Source organism: Oncorhynchus mykiss, chromosome 13, assembly GCF_057628025.1.
Source record: "Oncorhynchus mykiss isolate SJ-2025 chromosome 13, ASM5762802v1, whole genome shotgun sequence".
NCBI classification, from domain to species: Eukaryota; Metazoa; Chordata; class Actinopteri; order Salmoniformes; family Salmonidae; genus Oncorhynchus; species Oncorhynchus mykiss.
This window is the reverse complement of record NC_143034.1, coordinates 84,583,871-84,606,370: the sequence shown is the minus strand read 5'-3', so window position 1 is coordinate 84,606,370 and position 22,500 is coordinate 84,583,871. Positions and strand designations below refer to the sequence as shown.

Sequence of the window (22,500 nt, the reverse complement as noted above, 5' to 3'; positions counted from 1 at the left end):
TGTTGTATAAGGTCTAAAGCATACAGAGGGCTTGTCCATTCCTTCAGCACTCAGCACACACCACTGTTATAGTCTGTTGTAGGGAGATGAACTGTGTTGACAGAAAAGACTAGAGGCTGGTGGTGGGGTTGGTTACAGATGTGTGTATTTAGTATTTACCGAGAGAGAAGGGGGGGGGGGGGGGAGTCTGCGTTTGTGTCTGTTTGCTGTCCTATGTTTTGACAGCCAAAAAAGGGATATCAGCTTGGAGGTCTAACACCTGTCTATCATGTTGTTCTGTTGTCTCCTCCTACAGGTCACCATCACCCCAAAGCCTCCTGCCTCTCCACTGTTAGCTCTGTGTGTGTCTTGGAGGGAAGGTTGTGTAGCCTCCTCTCCTCTCCTCTCCTCTCCTCTCCTCTCCTCTCCTCTCCTCTCCTCTCCTCTCCTCTCCTCTCCTCTCTTCTCCAGGTGTGTGTAGCGTGTGTTTTGCAAGAAGAGTGTTAGGAGTGTATATTCCTTTGCGTGTGTGTGTGTAGTGTACCATAATGAGTACAGCAGGAGTGGAGCGACGGAGGCCAACCCCAGCACAGACCCCTGAGGAGAGAGAGGGATGGGGCCAGACAGGGAGAGAGGAGAGAGAGGGATGGGGCCAGACAGGGAGAGAGGAGAGAGAGGGATGGGACCAGACAGGGAGAGAGGAGAGAGAGGGATGGGGCCAGACAGGGAGAGAGGAGAGAGAGGGATGGGGCCAGACAGGGAGAGAGGAGAGAGAGGGATGGGACCAGACAGGGAGAGAGGAGAGAGAGGGATGGGACCAGACAGGGAGAGAGGAGAGAGAGGGATGGGGCCAGACAGAGAGAGAGGAGAGAGAGGGGGGAGAGGGACGGGCAGGGAGGGCAGGGAGGGCAGGATGGAGGGAGGGCAGAGAAACCAGTGTAGTGCAGAGTTATAGCTTCGACTCGTACCAGCTGGAGGAAGAGGAGGGGACCAAGGGAACGCCGGAGAGAGGGGTGCTGGCCCTGTCAGAGCCGGGTGAGTCTCTCTGTGTGTGTTTGTGTGTGTGTGGGTGCGTGGTGTGTGTGTGTGTGTGTGTTTGTGTGTGTAGGGTGTGTGTTTGTGTGTTTGAGGGTGTGTGTGCGTTTGTGTGTTTGTGTGTGGCGGGTGTGTGGTGTGTGTGTGTGTGTGTGTGTGGAGGGTGTGTGGAGGGTGTGTTTTGTGTGTGTGTGTGTTGTGTGTGTGTGTGTGTGTGTGTGTGTGTGTGGCGGGTGTGTGGTGTGTGTGTGCATGGAGGGTATGTGGAGGGTGTGTTGTGTGTGTGTGTTTGTGGAGGGTGTGTTGTGTGTGTGTGTGGAGGGTGTGTGGAGGGTGTGTTGTGTGTGTGTGTGTGTGTGTGTGTGTGTGTGTGTGTGTGGAGGGTGTGTGGAGGGTGTGTGTGTGTATTTTATTATAGAGTACAGTCCAAACTGAAATCATACAGAATATGAATGGATAACAGCAGTCACTAATGTGTGGAGGGTGTGTGTGTGTGTGTGTGTGTGTGTGTGTGTTATTATAGAGTTCAGTCCATAACTGGGGTGTTCTAGGGACAGGGGCCTCAGTATAACTGGGGTGTCCTAGGGACAGAGTCTGAAGGGCCTCAGTATAACTGGGGTGTCCTAGGGACAGGGGCCTCAGTATAACTGGGGTGTCCTAGGGACAGAGTCTGAAGGGCCTCAGTATAACTAGGGTGTCCTAGGGACAGGGGCCTCAGTATAACTGGGGTGTCCTAGGGACAGTGGCCTCAGTATAACTGGGGTGTCCTAGGGACAGAGTCTGAAGGGCCTCAGTATAACTGGGGTGACCTAGGGACAGAGTCTGAAGGGCCTCAGTATAACTGGGGTGACCTAGGGACAGAGTCTGAAGGGCCTCAGTATAACTAGGGTGTCCTAGGGACAGGGGCCTCAGTATAACTGGGGTGTCCTAGGGTCAGGGGCCTCAGTATAACTGGGGTGTCCTAGGGACAGAGTCTGAAGGGCCTCAGTATAACTGGGGTGTCCTAGGGACAGGGGCCTCAGTATAACTTGGGTGTCCTACGGACAGAGTCTGAAGGGCCTCAGTTAACTGGGGTGTCCTAGGGACAGAGTCTGAAGGGCCTCAGTATAACTGGGGTGACCTAGGGTCAGGGACCTCAGTATAACTGGGGTGTCCTAGGGACAGAGTCTGAAGGGCCTCAGTATAACTGGGGTGACCTAGGGTCAGGGGCCTCAGTATAACTGGGGTGTCCTAGGGACAGAGTTTGAAGGGCCTCAGTATAACTGGGGTGTTCTAGGGACAGGGGCCTCAGTATAACTGTGGTGTCCTATGGACAGAGTCTGAAGGGCCTCAGTATAACTGTGGTGTCCTAGGGACAGGGTCTGAAGGGGCCTCAGTATAACTGTGGTGTCCTAGGGACAGAGTCTGAAGGGCCTCAGTATAACTGTGGTGTCCTAGGGACAGAGTCTGAAGGGCCTCAGTATAACTGTGGTGTCCTAGGGACAGGGTCTGAAGGGCCTCAGTATAACTGGGGTGTCCTAGGGACAGAGTCTGAAGGGCCTCAGTATAATTGGGGTGACCTAGGGTCAGGGGTCTCAGTATAACTGGGGTGACCTAGGGTCAGGGGCCTCAGTATAACTGTTGGAGCTAGAAACACAAGCATTAGATATTACTGTACTGTTGGAGCAAGAAACATAAGCATTTAGTTAGATATTACTGTACTGTTGGAGCAAGAAACATAAGCATTTAGTTAGATATTACTGTACTGTTGGAGCTAGAAACACAAGCATTTAGTTAGATATTACTGCACTGTTGGAGATAGAAACACAAGCATTTAGTTAGATATTACTGTACTGTTGGAGCTAGAAACATAAGCATTTAGTTAGATATTACTGCACTGTTGGAGATAGAAACACAAGCATTTAGTTAGATATTACTATACTGTTGGAGCTAGAAACACAAGCATTTAGTTAGATATTACTGCACTGTTGGAGATAGAAACACAAGCATTTAGTTAGATATTACTGTACTGTTGGAGCTAGAAACACAAGCATTTAGTTAGATATTACTGTACTGTTGGAGCTAGAAACACTTCCTCTCTCCCCCTCTCTCTCACTCTCTCTCTCTGTATCTCTCCCCCTCTCTCTCTCCCCCTCTCTCCCACTCTCTCTCTGTATCTCTCCCCCTCTTCCTCTCTCCCCCCTCTTCCTCTCTCCCACTCTCTCTCTGTATCTCTCCCACCTCTTCCTCTCTCCCCCCTCTTCCTCTCTCCCCCATCTTCCTCTCTCCCCCTCTTCCTCTCTCCCCCTCTTCCTCTCTCCCCCCTCTTCCTCTCTCCCCCCTTCCTCTCTCCCCCTCTCTCTCCCCCCCCTCTCTCTCTCTCTCCCTCCTCTTCCTCTCTCTCCGCCAGCCTTTGAGGAGCCAGTCCCTGATGACCGTTACCATGGTATCTACTTTGCGATGCTATTGGCTGGCGTGGGCTTCCTGCTTCCCTACAACAGCTTCATCACCGATGTGGATTACCTTCACCATAAGTTCCAGGGTACCACACACACACACACACACACACACACACACACACAGACACACACACACACACACACACACACACACACACACACACACACACACACACACACACACACACACACACACACACACACACACAAACACACACACACAGAGACACACACACACACACACACACACAGAGACACACACACACACACAGAGACACACACACACACACACACACACACACACAGAGACACACACACACACACACACACACACACACACACACACACACACACACACACACACACACACACACACACACACACACACACACACACACACACACACAGAGACGACCCCAGTGTTATAATGCTGTTGTAGAGACACCAGATGACCCCAGTGTTATAATGCTGTTGTAGAGACAGCAGTCTGGATCACCAGATGACCCCAGTGTTATAATGCTGTTGTAGAGACAGCAGTCTGGATCACCAGATGACCCCAGTGTTATAATGCTGTTGTAGAGACAGCAGTCTGGATCACCAGATGACCCCAGTGTTATAATGCTGTTGTAGAGACAGCAGTCTGGTCCACCAGACGACCCCAGTGTTATAATGCTGTTGTAGAGACAGCAGTCTGGACCACAAGACGACCCCAGTGTTATAATGCTGTTGTAGAGACAGCAGTCTGGATCACCAGATGACCCCAGTGTTATAATGCTGTTGTAGAGACAGCAGTCTGGATCACCAGATGACCCCAGTGTTATAATGCTGTTGTAGAGACAGCAGTCTGGTCCACCAGACGACCCCAGTGTTATAATGCTGTTGTAGAGACAGCAGTCTGGACCTCCAGACGACCCCAGTGTTATAATGCTGTTGTAGAGACAGCAGTCTGGATCACCAGACGACCCCAGTGTTATAATGCTGTTGTAGAGACAGCAGTCTGGACCACCAGATGACCCCAGTGTTATAATGCTGTTGTAGAGACAGCAGTCTGGACCACCAGACGACCCCAGTGTTATAATGCTGTGGTAGAGACAGCAGTCTGGATCACCAGACGACCCCAGTGTTATAATGCTGTTGTAGAGACAGCAGTCTGGACCACCAGACGACCCCAGTGTTATAATGCTGTTGTAGAGACAGCAGTCTGGACCACCAGACGACCCCAGTGTTATAATGCAGTTGTAGAGACAGCAGTCTGGACCACCAGATGACCCCAGTGTTATAATGCTGTTGTAGAGACAGCAGTCTGGACCACCAGACGACCCCAGTGTTATAATGCTGTTGTAGAGACAGCAGTCTGGACCACCAGACGACCCCAATGTTATAATGCTGTTGTAGAGACAGCAGTCTGGACCACCAGACGACCCCAGTGTTATAATGCTGTTGTAGAGACAGCAGTCTGGATCACCAGACGACCCCAGTGTTATAATGCTGTTGTAGAGACAGCAGTCTGGACCACCAGACGACCCCAGTGTTATAATGCTGTTGTAGAGACAGCAGTCTGGACCACCAGACGACCCCAGTGTTATAATGCTGTTGTAGAGACAGCAGTCTGGACCACCAGACGACCCCAGTGTTATAATGCTGTTGTAGAGACAGCAGTCTGGACCACCAGACGACCCCAGTGTTATAATGCAGTTGTAGAGACAGCAGTCTGGACCACCAGACGACCCCAGTGTTATAATGCTGTTGTAGAGACAGCAGTCTGGACCACCAGATGACCCCAGTGTTATAATTCTGGTTGTGTTGTTCTGGTCTTCCATGGGTGGTGTAATGTGCTTTTCTCCCACTTTCTCTCTGTGTGTGTGTGTGTGTGTGTGTGTGTGTGTGTGTGTGTGTGTGTGTGTGTGTGTGTGTGTGTGTGTGTGTGTGTGTAGGATCCTCCATAGTATTTGATATGAGTCTGGTGTATATCGTGGTGGCTCTGGTCGCAGTCATACTAAACAACATCCTGGTGGAGAGAATCAGTCTACACACACGAATCACCGTGGGTGAGTTACCTGTTATTACCACACAGTAAACCAACCCTCCCACCAGGTTACCTGTTATTACCACACAGTAAACCAATCCTCCTCTCCCACCAGGTTACCTGTTATTACCACACAGTAAACCAACCCTCCTCCCCCACCAGGTTACCTGTTATTACCACACAGTAAACCAACCCTCCTCTCCCACCAGGTTACCTGTTATTACCACACAGTAGACCAACCCTCCTCCTTCTCCACCAGGTTACCTGTTATTACCACACAGTAAACCAACCCTCCTCCTTCTCCACCAGGTTACCTGTTATTACCACACAGTAAACCAATCCTCCCACCAGGTTACCTGTTATTACCACACAGTAAACCAATCCTCCCACCAGGTTACCTGTTATTACCACACAGTAAACCAACCCTCCTCCTTCTCCACCAGGTTACCTGTTATTATCACACAGTAAACCAACCCTCCTCCCCCACCAGGTTACATGTTATTACCACACAGTAAACCAACCCTCCCACCAGGTTACCTGTTATTACCACACAGTAAACCAACCCTCCCCTCGAGGTTACCTGTTATTAACAGACAGTAAACCAACCCTCCCACCAGGTTACCTGTTATTACCACACAGTAAGCCAACCCTCCTCCCCCACCAGGTTACCTGTTATTACCACACAGTAAACCAACCCTCCTCCCCCACCAGGTTACCTGTTATTACCACACAGTAAACCAACCCTCCTCCTCCCCCACCAGGTTACCTGTTTGCTCTGAGTCCGCTGGTGTTTGTCAGCGTGTTTGATGTGTGGTTGGAATCCTTCACCACCAGACAGGCTTACATCGTCAACCTCTTCTCTGTTGGGGTGGTCGCCTTCGGATGTACAGGTACCACCCTTCCCTTCCCCTGTCCGTTGCCTTCGGGTGTACAGGTACCACCCAAACACCCTTCCCTTCCCCTCTCTGGAAATATTTAAATTGACAATGTACTTTATGATATGATAATAAGGTATTCAGTACTAGTGACTACCGATTATTTAACCTTAGTTTAGTCAACTGAGTGGTACATGTGACATCCTGGTTATTTAACCTTAGTTTAGTCAACTGAGTGGTACATGTGACATCCTGGTTATTTAACTCCCTGCTCTCTGTCTCACACTGCACCTTAGCTAAGGAGGCTCTTATAGCCCTGGGGGAGGAGGCTCTTATAGCCCTGGGGGAGGAGGCTCTTAGCTCTGGGATAAGGAGGCTCTTAGCCCTGGGCGAAGGAGGCTCTTAGCCCTGGGATAAGGAGGCTCTGACCCCTGGGATAAGTAGGCTCTTAGCCCTGGGCGAAGGAGGCTCTTAGCCCTGGGATAAGGAGGCTCTTAGCCCTGGGATAAGGAGGCTCTTAGCCCTGGGCGAAGGAGGCTCTTAGCCCTGGGATAAGGAGGCTCTTATCCCTGGGATAAGGAGGCTCTTAGCCCTGGGATAAGGAGGCTCTTAGTCCTGGGCAAAGGAGGCTCTTAGCCCTGGGTGAAGGAGGCTCTTATAGTTGGCCTGCTCCCGAGCAGGATTAGCACAGACTTTGAGGGGGGAAACGCATATAATTTTCACTGTGCCAATCACAAAAGCTGCATTTTCACTTAATTTGCATATGCCTGTGCTGCGTTCTTCACTCTATTTTAATAAGGACAATTCATACTATTTCATCCTTCCCGAAAAACCTGACGGGAAAAAAAAGAACCAAATCAGTGGCAAAAACTTTGGCTGCTATGGCTAACAAAAACGGTTGCTATGGCTAACGGTTGCTATGGCTAACAAAAACGGTTGCTATGGCTAACGGTTGCTATGGCTAACAAAAACGGTTGCTACGGCTAACAAAAACGGTTGCTATGGCTAACGGTTGCTATGGCTAACAAAAACGGTTGCTACGGCTAACAAAAACGGTTGCTATGGCTAACGGTTGCTATGGCTAACAAAAACGGTTGCTATGGCTAACGGTTGCTATGGCTAACAAAAACGGTTGCTACGGCTAACGGTTGCTATGCAAGCTAAGGTCTTCTCGCTCAGCCAGCCAACTGAAGCCACAAACTCTTACATCTGAAAAGGGCCACAAACGCTCCACGTCTTAATCTGTTTTCATAGCTTCTCTATTGACGTTTCATGTCAATCCATTATAATAATAATTGGTGCATGATTTTGCCTCTGGGTCAGAAAAGTTTACGTCTCGTCGGTACACAGAATTCTCTGTACAGGGGGGTGAGATTACATTTTCAAAAGTGATAAACATTGTTTTCCGTGGTCTGACAGACAGCAAGGTTTATACAAACCATCACTGTTGGAAATCAAATGCTAGGCTAGAACCAAGAGCAGTTACTGTTTTTTTAATTTTTAAATGCCTTATTGCTTATATGATTGGTCCCGTGGCAGAGATAGAATGTTGGTCTGTGTGAATGTGTGTTTGTTCGCCCAGGGCTTTATAATACCAGTGTGAATCCTTATCCCAGGGCTTTAGAATACCAGTGTGAATCCTTATCCCAGGGCTTTAGAATAACAGTGTGAATCCTTATCCCAGGGCTTTAGAATACCAGTGTGAATCCTTAGCCCAGGGCTTTAGAATACCAGTGTGAATCCTTAGCCCCAGGGCTTTAGAATACCAGTGTGAATCCTTATCCCAGGGCTTTAGAATAACAGTGTGAATCCTTATCCCAGGGCTTTAGAATACCAGCGTGAATCCTTAGCCCAGGGCTTTAGAATACCAGTGTGAATCCTTAGCCCCAGGGCTTTAGAATACCAGTGTGAATCCTTAGCCCAGGGCTTTAGAATACCAGTGTGAATCCTTAGCCCCAGGGCTTTAGAATACCAGTGTGAATCCTTATCCCAGGGCTTTAGAATACCAGTGTGAATCCTTATCCCAGGGCTTTAGAATACCAGTGTGAATCCTTAGCCCAGGGCTTTAGAATACCAGTGTGAATCCTTATCCCAGAGCTTCAGAATAACAGTGTGAATCCTTATCCCAGGACTTTAGAATACCAGTGTGAATCCTTAGCCCAGGGCTTTAGAATACCAGTGTGAATCCTTAGCCCCAGGGCTTTAGAATACCAGTGTGAATCCTTAGCCCCAGGGCTTTAGAATACCAGTGTGAATCCTTAGCCCCAGGGCTTTAGAATACCAGTGTGAATCCTTATCCCAGGGCTTTAGAATACCAGCGTGAATCCTTAGCCCCAGGGCTTTAGAATACCAGCGTGAATCCTTAGCCCAGGACTTTAGAATACCAGTGTGAATCCTTAGCCCAGGACTTTAGAATACCAGTGTGAATCCTTAGCCCCAGGGCTTTAGAATACCAGTGTGAATCCTTAGCCCCAGGGCTTTAGAATACCAGTGTGAATCCTTAGCCCCAGGGCTTTAGAATACCAGTGTGAATCCTTAGCCCCAGGGCTTTAGAATACCAGTGTGAATCCTTAGCCCGGGGCTTTAGAATACCAGTGTGAATCCTTAGCCCGGGTCTAAAGCTTAGCCCCAGGGCTTTAGAATACCAGTGTGAATCCTTAGCCCGGGTCTAAAGCTTAGCCCCAGGGCTTTAGAATACCAGCGTGAATCCTTAACCCGGGTCTAAAGCTTAGCCCCAGGGCTTTAGAATACCAGTGTGAATCCTTAGCCCGGGTCTAAAGCTTAGCCCCAGGGCTTTAGAATACCAGTGTGAATCCTTAGCCCGGGTCTAAAGCTTAGCCCCAGGGCTTTAGAATACCAGCGTGAATCCTTAGCCCGGGTCTAAAGCTTAGCCCCAGGGCTTTAGAATACCAGCGTGAATCCTTAGCCCGGGTCTAAAGCTTAGCCCCAGGGCTTTAGAATACCAGCGTGAATCCTTAGCCCCAGGGCTTTAGAACACCAGTGTGAATCCTTAGCCCCAGGGCTTTAGAATACCAGTGTGAATCCTTAGCCCCAGGGCTTTAGAATACCAGTGTGAATCCTTAGCCCCAGGGCTTTAGAATACCAGCGTGAATCCTTAGCCCGGGTCTAAAGCTTAGCCCCAGGGCTTTAGAATACCAGCGTGAATCCTTAGCCCCAGGGCTTTAGAATACCAGTGTGAATCCTTAGCCCCAGGGCTTTAGAATACCAGTGTGAATCCTTAGCCCCAGGGCTTTAGAATACCAGTGTGAATCCTTAACCCGGGTCTAAAGCTTAGCCCCAGGGCTTTAGAATACCAGTGTGAATCCTTAGCCCCAGGGCTTTAGAATACCAGTGTGAATCCTTAGCCCCAGGGCTTTAGAATACCAGTGTGAATCCTTAGCCCCAGGGCTTTAGAATACCAGTGTGAATCCTTAGCCCCAGGGCTTTAGAATACCAGTGTGAATCCTTAGCCCCAGGGCTTTAGAATACCAGTGTGAATCCTTAGCCCCAGGGCTTTAGAATACCAGTGTGAATCCTTAACCCGGGTCTAAAGCTTAGCCCCAGGGCTTTAGAATACCAGTGTGAATCCTTAGCCCCAGGGCTTTAGAATACCAGTGTGAATCCTTAGCCCCAGGGCTTTAGAATACCAGTGTGAATCCTTAGCCCCAGGGCTTTAGAATACCAGTGTGAATCCTTAGCCCGGGGCTTTAGAATACCAGTGTGAATCCTTAGCCCCAGGGCTTTAGAATACCAGTGTGAATCCTTAGCCCGGGGCTTTAGAATACCAGTGTGAATCCTTAGCCCCGGGGCTTTAGAATACCAGTGTGAATCCTTAGCCCCGGGGCTTTAGAATACCAGTGTGAATCCTTAGCCCCGGGGCTTTAGAATACCAGTGTGAATCCTTAGCCCCGGGGCTTTAGAATACCAGTGTGAATCCTTAGCCCCGGGGCTTTAGAATACCAGTGTGAATCCTTAGCCCCGGGGCTTTAGAATACCAGTGTGAATCCTTAGCCCCGGGGCTTTAGAATACCAGTGTGAATCCTTAGCCCCGGGGCTTTAGAATACCAGTGTGAATCCTTAGCCCCGGGGCTTTAGAATACCAGTGTGAATCCTTAGCCCCGGGGCTTTAGAATACCAGTGTGAATCCTTAGCCCCGGGGCTTTAGAATACCAGTGTGAATCCTTAGCCCCGGGGCTTTAGAATACCAGTGTGAATCCTTAGCCCGGGGCTACGAACAATGCAGTGTGAAAAGGCCTTTTGTGTTTGCATTTGTCCTCCCTCAGTGCAACAGTCCAGTTTCTATGGTTACATGGGGATGCTGCCCAAGAGATACACACAGGGGGTGATGACTGGAGAAAGTAAGAGCTGTCATCTTCGTTATATTACTGTATATTCTATACATCTTCATTATATTACTGTATATTCTATACCTCTTCGTTATATTACTGTATATTCTATACATCTTCATTATATTACTGTATATTCTAGACATCTTCATTATATTACTGTATATTTTATACATCTTCATTATATTACTGTATATTGTATACATCTTCATTATATTACTGTATATTGTATGCATCTTCATTATATTACTGTATATTCTATACATCTTCATTATATTACTGTATATTCTATACATATTCATTATATTACTGTATATTCTATACATCTTCATTATATTCCATACATCTTCATTATATTACTGTATATTCTCTACTTCTTCATTATATTACTGTATATTATATACATCTTCATTATATTACTGTATATTCTATACATCTTCATTATATTACTGTATATTCTAGACATCTTCATTATATTACTGTATATTCTATACATATTCATTATATTCCATACATCTTCATTATATTACTGTATATTCTATACATCTTCATTATATTACTGTATATTCTAGACATCTTCATTATATTACTGTATATTCTCTACATATTTGTTATGTTACTGTATATTCTATACATCTTCAATATATTACTGTATATTCTATACATATTTTTTATGTTACTGTATATTCTTTACATCTTCAATATATTACTGTATATTATATACATCTATAGGCTACACTTGTAGTCTATTGCCAGACCATTTGACAGAAAGGGAAATTATTGTAATCATAACACAGACAGTTTATTTATTTCAATACATTTTTGCGTCATAGGCCTACCCATTGTAAATTACTTTTTTAGCACGGCTTAGAACGCTTCTCAACCAATCACAATGCTTGTCATATCTCTGAGTTGTATCTTCACTAATACTCTCTCTCCACTCCTCCCTCTCTCCAGGTACAGCAGGTGTATTAATCTCTCTGAGTCATATCTTCACTAATCCTCTCCTCTCTCTCCTCTCCTCCCTCTCTCCAGGTACAGCAGGTGTAATTATCTCTCTGAGTGGTATCTTCACTAATCCTCTCCTCTCTCCTCTCTCTCCTCTCTCTCCTCCCTCTCTCCAGGTACAGCAGGTGTAATCATCTCTCTGAGTCGTATCTTCACTAAACTCATGATCAGTAACGAGAGGATAAACACACTCATCTTCTTCCTGGTGTCCATCACCATGGAGATGCTCTGCTTCCTTCTCCACCTCATTGTCCGTCGCTCACGATTCGTCCGTTACTACACAGGCCCCACCCACCGGGGTCACAGCCTGGGGAAAGGTCATGACATCGGGTCGGAGGTCAGCGGGACAGGATACAGGGTTCACCACGACGTCACTACAGAGGAAGTAAGATTTGTAAGTCAGTCTAGACCTGGGGTGAGAGTGGTTCTATGGGATAATCAGGTAGAGTGGTGGGTAATCAGGTAGAGTGGTTCTATGGGATAATCAGGTAGAGTGGTTCTATGGGATAATCAGATAGAGGGGTGGATAATCAGGTAGAGTGGTTCTATGGGATAATCAGGTAGAGTGGTTCTATGGGATAATCAGGTAGAGTGGTTCTATGGGATAATCAGGTAGAGTGGTTCTATGGGAAAATCAGGTAGAGTGGTTCTATGGGATAATCAGGTAGAGTGGTGGATAATCAGGTAGAGTGGTTCTATGGGATAATCAGGTAGAGTGGTTCTATGGGATAATCAGGGAGAGTGATTCTATGGGATAATCAGGTAGAGTGGTGGGATAATCAGGTAGAGTGGTTCTATGGGATAATCAGGTAGAGTAATTCTATGGGATAATCAGGTAGAGTGGTGGGATAATCAGGTAGAGTGGTTCTATGGGATAATCAGGTAGAGTGGTTCTGTGGGATAATCAGATAGAGGGGTGGATAATCAGGTAGAGTGGTGGATAATCAGGTAGAGTGGTTATATGGGATAATCAGGTAGAGTGGTTCTATGGGATAATCAGGGAGAGTGGTTCTATGGGATAATCAGGTAGAGTAGTGGGATAATCAGGTAGAGTGGTTCTATGGGATAATCAGGGAGAGTGGTTCTATGGGATAATCAGGTAGAGTAGTGGGATAATCAGGTAGAGTGGTGGGATAATCAGGTAGAGTGGTTCTATGGGATAATCAGGTAGAGTGATTCTATGGGATAATCAGGTAGAGTGGTTCTATGGGATAATCAGGTAGAGTGGTTCTATGGGATAATCAGGTAGAGTGGTTCTATGGGATAATCAGGTAGAGTGGTTCTATGGGATAATCAGGTAGAGTAGTGGGATAATCAGGTAGAGTGGTGGGATAATCAGGTAGAGTGGTTCTATGGGATAATCAGGGAGAGTGATTCTATGGGATAATCAGGTAGAGTGGTGGGATAATCAGGTAGAGTGGTTCTATGGGATAATCAGGTAGAGTAGTGGGATAATCAGGTAGAGTAGTGGGATAATCAGGTAGAGTGGTGGATAATCAGGTAGAGTGCTGGAGTAATCAGGTAGAGTGATTCTATGGGATAATCAGGTAGAGTGGTGGGATAATCAGGTAGAGTGGTTCTATGGGATAATCAGGTAGAGTAGTGGGATAATCAGGTAGAGTGGTGGGATAATCAGGTAGAGTGGTGGATAATCAGGTAGAGTGGTGGGATAATCAGGTAGAGTGGTGGGATAATCAGGTAGAGTGGTGGATAATCAGGTAGAGTGATTATTCTGGCCTTGAGCCCTGCTGCAACTAATGGAGCAGAAAAGAGAGAGGGTGTGTCTCTATATTACTAATGGAATTTCGGCATATTGCCACATGCATCGCTGTGACTACATCTCCTACATACTGAAACAAGGTTACATCAACCTGCTGAACACACACACACACACACACACACACAAACACACAAAGACCGTCATAGACGGTCATTTCCCTCTGTAAATCGTCCCAAAATATCTACGGGACCTGGTTGACCTGACACGTTGGGGTTCAGGTGATAGGCTGACCCTTGATTATTCACTCCAGAGGAAACCAGGAGAGGAGACAAGGAGACAAGGAGGCTATGAAGTGTTTGTCTCATCTCAGGGTAACGGAGTGGTGGCGACGACGTCGCCATCTGATGACGTCACAGATGAGTTCACAGGAGGAGGGACGTACGTTCGGTTTGGAGTTTCTAAAGACGAGATCCGGAGAAGCTGGCCTGGACTACGAGGTAACAACCACATCTATACCTGTCTGTCTGTCTGTCTGTCTGTCTGTCTGATGGGGGTTGGTAGCTGGCCTGGACTACGAGGTAACAACCACATCTATACCTGTCTGTCTGTCTGTCTGTCTGTCTGATGGGGGTTGGTAGCTGGCCTGGACTACGAGGTAACAACCACATCTATACCTGTCTGTCTGTCTGTCTGATGGGGGTTGGTAGCTGGCCTGGACTACGAGGTAACAACCACATCTACACCTGTCTGTCTGTCTGTCTGTCTGTCTGATGGGGGTTGGTAGCTGGCCTGGACTACGAGGTAACAACCACATCTATACCTGTCTGTCTGTCTGTCTGTCTGTCTGATGGGGGTTGGTAGCTGGCCTGGACTACGAGGTAACAACCACATCTATACCTGTCTGTCTGTCTGTCTGTCTGTCTGATGGGGGTTGGTAGCTGGCCTGGACTACGAGGTAACAACCACATCTATACCTGTCTGTCTGTCTGTCTGTCTGTCTGATGGGGGTTGGTAGCTGGCCTGGACTACGAGGTAACAACCACATCTATACCTGTCTGTCTGTCTGTCTGTCTGTCTGATGGGGGTTGGTAGCTGGCCTGGACTACGAGGTAACAACCACATCTATACCTGTCTGTCTGTCTGTCTGTCTGTCTGTCTGTCTGATGGGGGTTGGTAGCTGGCCTGGACTACGAGGTAACAACCACATCTATACCTGTCTGTCTGTCTGTCTGTCTGTCTGTCTGTCTGTCTGCATCACAGACTCAATCAGGGACATGTTGAAAATGTCAGTGAAGACACTTGCCAGTTGGTCAGCGCACGCTCGCAGTACACGTCCTGGTAATCCGTCTGGCCCCGCAGCCTTGCGTACGTTGAGCTGTTTAAAGGGCTTACTCACGTCGGCTACGGAGAGCGTGATCACACAGTCGTCCGGAACAGCTGCTGCTCTCATGCATGCCTCAGTGTGGCTTCCCTCGAAGCGAGTATATAAGTGATTTGGCTCGTCTGGTAGGCTCGTGTTGCTGGGCAGCTCGTGGCTGTGCTTCCCTTTGTAGTCTGTAATAGTTTGCAAGCCCTGCCACATAAGACGAGCGTCGGAGCCGGTGTAGTGCGATTCAATCTTAGCCCTGTATTGATGCTTTGCCTGTTTGATGGTTCGTCGCAGGGCATATTGGGATTTCTTATAAGCTTCCGGGTTACAGTCCCGCTCCTTGAAAGCGGCAGCTCTAGCCTTTAGCTCAGTGCGAATGTTGCCTGTAATCCATGGCTTCTGGTCGGGGTATGTACGTACGTCATCGATGCACTTATTGATGAAGCCAATGACTGGTGTTGTGTACTCCTTAATGCCATTGGAGGAATCCCAGAACATATTCCAGTCTGTGATAGCAAATCAGTCCTGTAGTTTAGCATCTGCTTCATCTGACCATGTTTTTATAAACCGAGTCACTGGTGCTTCCTGCCTTAATTTTAGCATGTCAGCAGGGATCAGGAGGATAATTATGGTCAGATTTGCCAAATGGAGGGAGAGGGAGAGGTTTGTATGTGTCTCTGTGTGTGGAGTAAAGGTGGTCCAGAGTTTTTTCCCCTCTGGTTGCACATTTAACATGCTGATAGAGATTTGGTAGAACTGATTTAAGTTTCCCTGCATTAAAGTATCCGGCCACTAGGAGGCGCCGCCTCTGGGTGAGCGGTTTCCTGTTTGCTTATTTCCTGATACAGCTGACTGAGTGCGGTCTTAGTGCCGGCATCTGTCTGTGGTGGTACATAAACAGCCCTCAGCCTCTGACTTGGTCCTGTCTTGCCAACAGCAACTCAGAGGTGACCTCTTTTATGCATGAATGATTTGCTGATTGAACAATTGTGCAAAGACGTTTTGCACACGTGCAGAAGAGGTTCATGGGAGTTTTTTATAATTTATTTGTATCAGCTGTGACCAAATGTTTTAATTTGGTTTGACATCATTTTGCTCAACTGAGTTTTGCATCTTTTGTACAGAGTTGTGTTTACTGTTTTTGGGGGGAAAAAAATGTGCTTAGCATTTGCATTGTGTGTGAAAACAAAGAGAAATTACTTCGAGTTTATCACCAGGTAATACTGTAGTAGTGCTCATTAGGCTGTGATGGAGATCAGTTCCACCCCAGTTTCATTCAAAGTGTCTTAGCGATCTAGAGAAACTGTAATGTCGAATGAGTAGTGTGCTTGTAAACACAATATGATTCTACCCAATGTTTGTACACTACGGATACCAACAGCATTCCTCTTCCCTCGTTCCCCCTCTCTTCTCTTCTCACCCCCTCCTTTTTCCCTTCTCCCCACTCCTCCCCCTTCTCCCTCCTCCATCTCCTCCCCTCCCCAACTCCTCCTCTTCCCCTTCTCCCTCCTCCATCTCCTCCCCTCCCCAACTCCTCCTCTTCCCCTTCTCCCTCATCCCCTTCCACTCCCTTCTCCCCCTCCCTCTCCTCCCCTCCCCCTTCTCCACCCTCCCCCCTTCTCCCCCTCCCCCTCCTCCCCCCCTTCTCCCCCTCCTCCCCTCCCCCATCTCCCCCCTCCCCCCTTCCTCCCCTCCCCCATCTCCGCCCTCCCCCCTTCCTCCCTCCCCCCTTCTCCGCCTCCTCCCCTCCCCCATCTCCACCCTCCCCCCTTCCTCCCTCCCCCCCCTTCTCCGCCTCCTCCCCTCCCCCATCTCCACCCTCCCCCCTTCCCCCCCTTCTCCCCCTCCTCCCCCCTCCCCTCCTTCTCCCCCTCCCCCTCCTCCCCCCCTTCTCCCCCTCCTCCCCTCCCTCATCTCCACCCTCCCCCTTCCTCCCCTCCCCCATCTCCACCCTCCCCCCTTCCTCCCTCCCCCCCTTCTCCGCCTCCTCCCCTCCCCCATCTCCACCCTCCCCCTTCCTCCCCCCTCCCCCCTCCCTCCCCCGTCCCTCCTCCACCCTCCCCCTCCATCTCCTCCCCCTCCCCCCCTCCTCCCCCTCCCTCCTCCTCTTCTCCCTCCTTCAGATATGTTTCTTCACAGGTACATTGTTGCCAGAGTGATCTGGGCCTACATGTTGTCTATAGCAGTGACCTATAGCATCACTCTGTGTCTGTTTCCTGGTCTGGAATCAGAGATACGCAACCCAACCCTGGGGGAGTGGCTACCTATACTCATCATGGCCACATTCAACATGGCCGACTTCGTAGGCAAGGTCAGTTTACTTGTCCAGCCATTCCAAACCTCTCCTCGGGGACCCCCAGTGTTCCAAACCTCTCCTCAGGGACCCCCAGTGTTCCAAACCTCTCCTCAGGGACCCCCAGTGTTCCAAACCTCTCCTCGGGGACCCCCAGTGTTCCAAACCTCTCCTCAGGGACCCTCAGTGTTCCAAACCTCTCCTCGGGGACCCCCAGTGTTCCAAACCTCTCCTCAGGGACCCCCAGTGTTCCAAACCTCTCCTCAGGGACCCCCAGTGTTCCAAACCTCTCCTCGGGGACCCCCAGTGTTCCAAACCTCTCCTCGGGGACCCCCAGCCGTTCCAAACCTCTCCTCGGGGACCCCCAGTGTTCCAAACCTCTCCTTGGGGACCCCCAGTGTTCCAAACCTCTCCTCGGGGACCCCCAGTGTTCCAAACCTCTCCTCGGGGACCCCCAGTGTTCCAAACCTCTCCTTGGGGACCCCCAGTGTTCCAAACCTCTCCTCAGGGACCCCCAGTGTTCCAAACCTCTCCTCGGGGACCCCCAGTGTTCCAAACCTCTCCTCAGGGACCCCCAGTGTTCCAAACCTCTCCTCGGGGACCCCCAGTGTTCCAAACCTCTCCTTGGGGACCCCCAGTGTTCCAAACCTCTCCTCGGGGACCCCCAGTGTTCCAAACCTCTCCTCAGGGACCCCCAGTGTTCCAAACCTCTCCTCGGGGACCACCAGTGTTCCAAACCTCTCCTCAGGGACCCCCAGCCATTCCAAACCTCTCCTCAGGGACCCCCAGCCATTCCAAACCTCTCCCCGGGGACCCCCAGCCATTCCAAACCTCTCCTCAGGGACCCCCAGCCATTCCAAACCTCTCCTCAGGGACCCCCAGCCATTCCAAACCTCTCCTCGGGGACCCCCAGCCATTCCAAACCTCTCCTCAGGGACCCCCAGCCATTCCAAACCTCTCCTCAGGGACCCCCAACCATTCCAAACCTCTCCTCAGGGACCCCCAGCCATTCCAAACCTCTCCTCAGGGACCCCCAGCCATTCCAAACCTCTCCTAGGGAACCCACAACCATTCCAAACCTCTCCTCAGGGACCCCCAGTGTTCCAAACCTCTCCTCAGGGACCCCCAGTGTTCCAAACCTCTCCTAGGGAACCCACAACCATTCCAAACCTCTCCTCAGGGACCCCCAGTGTTCCAAACCTCTCCTCAGGGACCCCCAGTGTTCCAAACCTCTCCTCAGGGACCCCCAGTGTTCCAAACCTCTCCTAGGGAACCCACAACCATTCCAAACTCTCCTAGGGAACCCACAACCATTCCAAACCTCTCCTCAGGGACCCCCAGTGTTCCAAACCTCTCCTCAGGGACCCCCAGCCATTCCAAACCTCTCCTAGGGAACCCACAGCCGTTCCAAACCTCTCCTCAGGGACCCCCAGTGTTCCAAACCTCTCCTTGGGGACCCCCAGTGTTCCAAACCTCTCCTCAGGGACCCCCAGTGTTCCAAACCTCTCCTCAGGGACCCCCAGTGTTCCAAACCTCTCCTTGGGGACCCCCAGTGTTCCAAACCTCTCCTAGGGGACCCCCAGTGTTCTAAACCTCTCCTTGGGGAGAAGGAGAGGTTTGGAACGGCTGGGGGTCCCTGAGGAGAGGTTTGGAACGGTTGGGGGTCCCCGAGGAAAGGTTTGGAACACTGGGGGTCCCTGAGGAGAGGTTTGGAATGGCTGGGGGTCCCTGAGGAGAGGTTTGGAACGGTTGGGGGTCCCCAAGGAGAGGTTTGGAACACTGGGGGTCCCCAAGGAGAGGTTTGGAACACTGGGGGTCCCCGAGGAGAGGTTTGGAACACTGGGGGTCCCCGAGGAGAGGTTTGGAACACTGGGGGTCCCTGAGGAGAGGTTTGGAACACTGGGGGTCCCTGAGGAGAGGTTTGGAACGGTTGATGATGGCTGAGTAGATGGATGGATGATGGATGGATGGATGGATGGATGGGTGGGTGGGTGGATGGATGGATGGGTGGGTGGATGGATTGGTGGATGGGTGGATGATGGGTGGATGGATGGATGGGTAGATGGATGGATGATGGATGGGTAGATGGATGATGGGTGGATGGATGGATGGATGGGTGGATGGATGGATGGGTGGGTGGATGGATGATGGATAGATAGGTAGATGGATGGATGATGGATGGATAGGTAAATGGATGGATGATGGATGGATGGGTAGATGGATGATGGATGGATGGATAGGTAGATGGATGGATGATGGGTGGGTGGGTAGATGGATGATGGATGGATGGATAGGTAGATGGATGGGTGATGGGTGGGTGGGTGGGTGGATGGATGGATGGATGATGGATGGGTAGATGGATGGATGGATGGATGATGGATGATAGGTAGATGGATGGATGATGGATAAATGGATAGGTAGATGGATGGATGATGGGAATGTAGATAGATGGATGATGGTTGGAGGATGGATGATGGATGATAGATATAGATATACAGATGTTGCCTCACTAAGCCCTCTGCCCTTTCCAGATCCTGGCTGCGTTGCCCTATGAGTGGACGGGGGGTCACCTGCTCCTCTTCTCCTGCCTGCGGGTGGTCTTCATCCCTCTGTTGGTGATGTGTGTGTACCCCTCCTCCACCCCAACCCTGTCCCACCCCGCCTGGCCCTGTCTCTTTTCTCTCCTCATGGGCGTAACCAACGGTTACTTTGGATCAGTTCCCATGATACAGGCTGCTGGGAAGGTCCCGCCGGAACAGAGAGAACTAGCAGGTGAGCGGTGATGAGGTAGAGGGTGGTGAGGTAGAGGGGTAGAGGGGTGGTGAGGTGGAGGGGTGGTGGGGTAGAGGGTGGTGAGGTGGAGGGGTGATGAGGTAGAGGGGTGGTGAGGTAGAGGCGTGGTGGGGTAGAGTGGTTGAGGGGTAGAGGGGTGGTGGGGTAGAGGGGTGGTGGGGTAGAGGGGTGGTGAGGTAGAGGGGTGGTGGGGTAGAGGGGTAATGAGGTAGAGGGGTGGTGAGGTAGAGGGGTGGTGAGGTGGAGGGGTGGTGAGGTAGATGGGTAATGAGGTAGAGGGTGATGGGGTGGTGAGGTAGAGGGGTGATGAGGTAGAGGGGTGGTGAGGTGGAGGGGTGGTGAGGTGGTGAGGTGGAGGGGTAATGAGGTAGAGGGGTAATGAGGTAGAGGGGTGGTGAGGTAGAGGGGTGGTGAGGGTGGTGAGGTAGAGGGGTGGTGAGGTAGAGGGGTGGTGAGGTAGAGGGGTGATGGGGTGGTGAGGTAGAGGGGTAATGAGGTAGAGGGGTGGTGAGGTAGAGGGGTGGTGAGGGTGGTGAGGTAGAGGGGTGGTGAGGTAGAGGGGTAATGAGGTAGAGGGGTGATGGGGTGGTGAGGTAGAGGGGTAATGAGGTAGAGGGGTAATGAGGTAGAGGGGTAATGAGGTAGAGGGGTGATGGGGTGGTGAGGTAGAGGGGTAATGAGGTAGAGGGGTAATGAGGTAGAGGGGTGGTGAGGTAGAGGGGTGGTGAGGTGGTGAGGTAGAGGGGTAATGAGGTAGAGGGGTGGTGAGGTAGAGGGGTGGTGAGGTAGAGGGGTAATGAGGTAGAGGGGTGATGGGGTGGTGAGGTAGAGGGGTAATGAGGTAGAGGGGTGGTGAGGTAGAGGGGTGGTGAGGGTGGTGAGATCTACTTTATAATAATATAATTGCCCAGAGAAAGAGATGTTGTTTAACAAGTAATCATTTATATCTCATTATTGGCACCTGTAAAGAATCGTATTGGTAAAATCTAACTAAATTAAATCTGCATTAACATTCTAATGTTTGAAATTAATCTCAGTTTAAGGAACTATATTGTGGCCTTCCATGGCTTCCTGTTTCACTGGGGTATAGAAATGAGGTAACACACATTTAAAATCCATTCGTCATTCAGAAATGGTTCATTGACCACAAAAATCCACTATTTGTAACGGCCTTTTCAGACCCCGGGACATGAACCCATTCATACCTGTGGTTTGAATTGAAGTAGCCAGTCCATAAGGATCTAGAAAGATCTATTGAGGAATGGTCTGAAATCCCTCCCCAATGTGTTCTCCAATCTCAGAAAACATTTTAGAAAACGTCTGTCGTTATCCTCGCAAGGGGAAGGTGCTGGAGTATTGAAAACAGGGGTGTTCTCGCTAGGTGATGGAGTATTGTAAACAGGGGTTTCTCTCTAGGTGATGGAGTATTGAAAACAGGGGTTTCTCTCTAGGTGATGGAGTATTGAAAACAGGGGTGTTCTCTCTGGGTGATGGAGCGGTGAAGACAGGGGTTTCTCTCTAGGTGATGGAGTATTGAAAACAGGGGTGTTCTCTCTAGGTGATGGAGAGGTGAAGACAGGGGTGTTCTCTCTAGGTGATGGAGAGGTGAAGACAGGGGTTTCTCTCTAGGTGATGGAGTAGTGAAAACAGGGGTGTTCTCTCTAGGTGATGGAGTATTGAAACCAGGGGTGTTCTCTCTAGGTGATGGAGTATTGAAAACAGGGGTGTTCTCTCTAGGTGATGGAGTATTGAAAACAGGGGTGTTCTCTCTAGGTGATGGAGTATTGAAAACAGGGGTGTTCTCTCTAGGTGATGGAGTAGTGTAAACAGGGGTGTTCTCTCTAGGTGATGGAGTATTGAAAACAGGGGTGTTCTCTCTAGGTGATGGAGTATTGGAAACAGGGGTGTTCTCTCTAGGTGATGGAGTATTGAAAACAGGGGTGTTCTCTCTAGGTGATGGAGTAGTGTAAACAGGGGTGTTCTCTCTAGGTGATGGAGTATTGAAACCAGGGGTGTTCTCTCTAGGTGATGGAGTATTGTAAACAGGGGTGTTCTCTCTAGGTGATGGAGTATTGAAACCAGGGGTGTTCTCTCTAGGTGATGGAGTATTGTAAACAGGGGTGTTCTCTCTAGGTGATGGAGTATTGTAAACATGGGTGTTCTCTCTCTCTAGGTGATGGAGTATTGTAAACATGGGTGTTCTCTCTCTCTAGGTGATGGAGTATTGTAAACAGGGGTGTTCTCTCTAGGTGATGGAGTAGTGTAAACAGGGGTGCCAAAACATTTAACTATCATTTTAAATGTTTACCTTTTAAACAGAATATCTTTCTCTAAACAATTGTAATAATTTATAATCATATGAGGGTTTTTTTGTTCCCAAAATATATCTCAGTATTTGTATGATTTATTTTGTACAGTATTTTTTGTTCATCTTTATCAAGGGTGCCAATAATTCTGGAGGTGTCTCTATATACACTCTATATTGTGATTCTGTAAACCACTAAACTGCAGCAGGAGCTCCTCCTACAATTTAGTGCAGATGTTCTACATTGACAGTGCTCTATCTATATACTGTATAATAATCTCCTCTCCCCCCCCCTCTCCTCCCTCCTCCCTCC

General features: G+C 49.5%; 1 protein-coding gene across 3 annotated transcripts in view; it reads left to right on the top strand.

The window, feature by feature from the left end:
• Nucleotides 1–22,500, top strand: part of slc29a4a (solute carrier family 29 member 4a) — a 24,910-nt gene that overhangs the window by 1,343 nt on the left and 1,067 nt on the right. The window contains exons 2-10 of one of the 3 annotated variants that reach the window (XM_090197947.1): nt 296–1,014; nt 3,404–3,535; nt 5,387–5,500; nt 6,240–6,368; nt 10,637–10,711; nt 11,824–12,092; nt 13,798–13,924; nt 16,920–17,107; nt 19,621–19,861. In XM_090197947.1, coding sequence (XP_090054073.1) covers nt 528–1,014; nt 3,404–3,535; nt 5,387–5,500; nt 6,240–6,368; nt 10,637–10,711; nt 11,824–12,092; nt 13,798–13,924; nt 16,920–17,107; nt 19,621–19,861 — 1,762 coding nt within the window. In that variant the 5' untranslated portion in view covers nt 296–527. Of the gene's footprint in view, nt 1–295; nt 1,015–3,403; nt 3,536–5,386; nt 5,501–6,239; nt 6,369–10,636; nt 10,712–11,823; nt 12,102–13,737; nt 13,925–16,919; nt 17,108–19,620; nt 19,862–22,500 lie in introns of all 3 variants that reach the window. The other 2 variants (XM_090197945.1, XM_090197946.1) reach the window with 2 other exon arrangements.